At 41.8% G+C, this 3,785-nt stretch overlaps 1 protein-coding gene across 1 annotated transcript in view; it reads left to right on the plus strand.

The window, feature by feature from the left end:
- LOC104984909 (multidrug resistance-associated protein 4-like) overlaps positions 1-2,753 on the plus strand; it is a gene marked incomplete at both ends in the record, with an annotated part of 10,887 nt that extends 8,134 nt beyond the window's left edge. The window contains 2 exons of the mRNA XM_010834868.1: positions 1,164-1,264; positions 2,562-2,753. Of these exons, the coding sequence (XP_010833170.1) occupies positions 1,164-1,264; positions 2,562-2,753 (293 nt within the window). The remainder of the gene's footprint in view (positions 1-1,163; positions 1,265-2,561) is intronic.
- Between the last annotated feature and the right edge of the window lie 1,032 nt (positions 2,754-3,785).

The raw sequence follows: 3,785 nt of genomic DNA on the forward strand, positions 1-3,785 counted from the left end.
AAAAAAGTAAAATGGCAAAAATAAAAAATAAGAAAATAAAAAGCAGAGACATCACTGTGCCAACAAGGTCTGTATAAGTGAAAGCTATGTTTCTCAGGTAGTTGTGTAAGAGTTGTCAACAGATTTACATGTTGGGCCATTAAGAAAGCTGAGGGCTGAAGAATTGATGCTTTCAAGCTGTGGTGTTGGAGAAGACACTTGAGAGTCCTTTGGACTGTTTGTAAGGAGATCAAACCAGTCAATCCTAAGGGAAATCAACCCTGAATATTCACTGGAAGAACTGATGCTGAAGCTCCAATACTTTGACCACCTTATGCAAAGAGCTGACTCATTAGAAAAGACCCTGGTACTGGGAAAGATTGAAGGCAGGGGGTGGCAGAGGGTGAAATAGCATTACCAACTCAATGGACATGAATTTGAGCAAACTCCAGGAAATAATGAAGGACTGGGAAGCCTAGTGTGCGGCAGTCCATGGCGACACAGAGTCAGACATGACTTAGTGACTGAACAACAACAATTTTGTTAGTTCTTCCTAAATTCATAATATTTTTAAAAATTTACTTATTCATTTGGCTGTACTGAGTGTTGGTTGGGGCACTCGGGATCTTCAGTCTTAGTTGTGACAGGCAGGACTTTAGCTCCAGCAAGTGAACTCTTACTTGTGGCATGTGGCGTCTAGTTCCCTGACCAGGAATTGAACCTGGAACCCCTCCCCTGGGAGCTCGGAGTCTTAGCTATTGGACCACCAGGGAAGTCCTGCACAGTGGGTTTTTAATTTTTTTTTTTTAATGTATTGTCTCATACAGCAGAAGTGATATTATGAGTAATGCTATCATTACATGCAAATGATTTCAATATTATAAAGGAGTCTTCTCGCTGCTATATATAAAATAGGTAACTAAAAAGGACCTACTGTATTGCACAGGGAACTCTATTTAACACTCTGTAATGATGTATATGGGAAAATAATTTTAAAAGAGCAGATTACATATATGTCTGGCCAATTCACTTTACTGTATACCTGAAACTAACACAACTTTATAAATCAACTATACTCCAATAAAAATTATAAAAATAAAGGAGTCTTCTTTGTAGAGTGACAGAAGGACCTGTGTGAGGGGTTGAGAAGGAGACTGACTTTATTCCTCTTCTTCCCCATTTAGCTTTGGATCTCGGGCAGGTTGGCCTGGTCCTGTCTCTCACTCTCACACTCATGGGGATGTTCCAGTGGTGCGTGAGGCAAAGTGCCGAAGTTGAGAACATGGTGATGTTTATCTTTCTGTTCTTAGCCTTTCCAGGTCTCCTTGCTGTTAAATGGCATAAAAGCAAATCTTATGTAAAATAATAAAAACTGTTATTTTTACTTAATTTTACAAAGTTTTTTACATTCTCCTCCATCTGCTTAAGGGCTTCCCTGGTAGCTCAAATGGTAAATAATCCACCTGCAATGCAGGAGCCACAGGAGACTCAGACTCAATCCTTGGTTTGGGAAGATCCCCTTGGGAAGGGAATGGCTACCCACTCCAGTATTCTTGCCTGGAGAATCCCCATGGACAGAGAAGGCTGGCAGGCTACAGTCCATGGGATTGCAAAGAGTCAGACAGGACTGAGTGACTTTCATTTTCATGTTCCATGTGCTTAAAGTTAATGTAAAATAAAATATATACATATTTTTCTCAGTCATATGTATGCCATATCAGAATGTTTTACATTCATCACAAACTGTCTTCAAATACAATAAATGTTTCTGTAAGAGGGAGGTTCTGAAATTCTGGAAACAATATAAACTAATTTCTTAGCAGTTTGTTTATATTTGTTTCTTAATGGGTAATTCCTTATTTTTGGTAAAATAAAAGAATCCAGTATTTTGAGGTTTATTTAATTACTATGTTCCTTCACCCCTCTCACATTTTAGCATTTTTTCTTGTGTGTGTTGAACACCTGAATTTGCTGGTGGCCCTTCTTCCTGATAGAATAGACTCCCTCAGAGTGTGCTCTCTAAGGTGTGGAGTCATGGTTAAGAGGCCTTAGTCAATAAGTAAATTATACTCTTTTGAATATTTGTACCTTCTCCTAAAGGGAGAAAAACAATAAAAATGAAGTTTTTCCATTTCTTTCTTCTAACAGAGTAGAAAGTGACTGATTATTAAAATGAGGTTTGATGACTGTCCAGTTCTGCTCATCTGTAAAACGTGGCCCTTCTGTAGCCACACATACTGATTGGTGTCCATAAGTGTTTTTTCCTAGAAAAACTTCTTGTTTTTTATTCAGATGTAAAATGTGGATAAGTAAAATTTCGCCATTCATTTCTCTAATTCTTTTAGCTTTAATATAAAATTGAAGGAAGTAGTTGTACGTAAAAGTGTTGAAGATGATGAACACGTTTGCTAATCGTCTAAGGCCTCATCAGACTCCTACTTCTGTCCTTTGTGGATGCTGAGACCTGGGATGTTCTGAACCGTATAAAAGCAGAAGGTTTCATTTACAGTCTCTGTACATGCATCAACAAGACCCTCTGATACTCTCTGATACTAACTAATGAGATGTCATATGTGTTTCAGATGATTTCAGTAGAAAGGGTGATTGAATACACAGACCTTGAGAAAGAAGCGCCCTGGGAACTTGAGTATCGTCCACCACCATCCTGGCCCAACGAAGGGCTGATTTCCTTTATCAATGTGAACTTCAGGCATAAGTCGGATGGGCCTCTGGTATTGAAGAATGTGTATGCATACATTCATCCAGGACGAAAGGTTAGTTTAATCCATTTGCCTTTTTAAAATCCAGCTGAAGATTTCGCACCACATCTGCTCTTGGCTTCCTTGTCAATGTGTCAGGGGAATCTGTCAGTGTGTCTACCCTAATGGATGCAGATTAGATCAGTGACATTGTAGGTGAATCCTTCTTGGAAACTGACCATGGAGTGGGGATCCCTGCAATTTTTACCCTGTGTTGTGAGCTCCCTCATGGTGGTTGATGGGCCCTGGGACCAGGGCTCCATCTTAACCTGACTTGACACTATATGTGACACCTGATTATTCACACAAAGTCTGAGACATCAACCTTGTCTTCTTGGCCCTAATTCTCCAATACCACATTCCTTTCCATTTTTTTCTTGTTTGTATTTCTGAAATCTTCTCTTCCTTCCATGGTGCACTCTGGTTGCAACCTCCTTCCCTATCCCTTAGCCCTTCCTGTAGCCTTGTCCTCCACTCACCCACACTGAGCTGCCAGCCCCCTGCCCTCCCCCACACAGGCTGATTCTTTCTTAGCCTAGATCTGATCCTTACTGGCCTGGGTGAGCTGCTGCTGGAACCATAGCATAGCCTCAAGTCCACTCCAGCAGGGGCCATGGGGTGAGTGTGTGTACCAGAGAAGAGCCTCAATAATGACCCAGTCAGCAGTGAGGAACCAGGGCCTCAGATGGAGGCAGGGATTAGAGATTGGCTCAAAGTCAAAAGCAAATTGAAGGGAGCAGAGAAGATCCATGTGGGAGACGGCAGAGAGGCTTGTGACCTGGACTGGTCAGCATCCATGTGTGCTGGTGTTGTTCCTTCCACACTCAGTTTGAGGCCCTCAGCTTGGACCGGGACAGAATCTTGAAGAAGATACTAAACCAGAACAGACAAGGTGTTAGGAAGCTCTTCCCCACCTCCCTCTGCAGCCAGTATGTATGACATACACACACCTGCACTCGGATTGTGTGTAGTTTCTCTCAAAGCACCACGTCCTCCCTGTTCCTAGTGCACACGCTACCCCTCAGCCTCAGAGACCCAGGCCCTCTG

Source organism: Bison bison, unplaced genomic scaffold (assembly GCF_000754665.1).
Source record: "Bison bison bison isolate TAMUID 2011002044 unplaced genomic scaffold, Bison_UMD1.0 scf7180017845474, whole genome shotgun sequence".
NCBI lineage: Eukaryota > Metazoa > Chordata > Mammalia > Artiodactyla > Bovidae > Bison > Bison bison.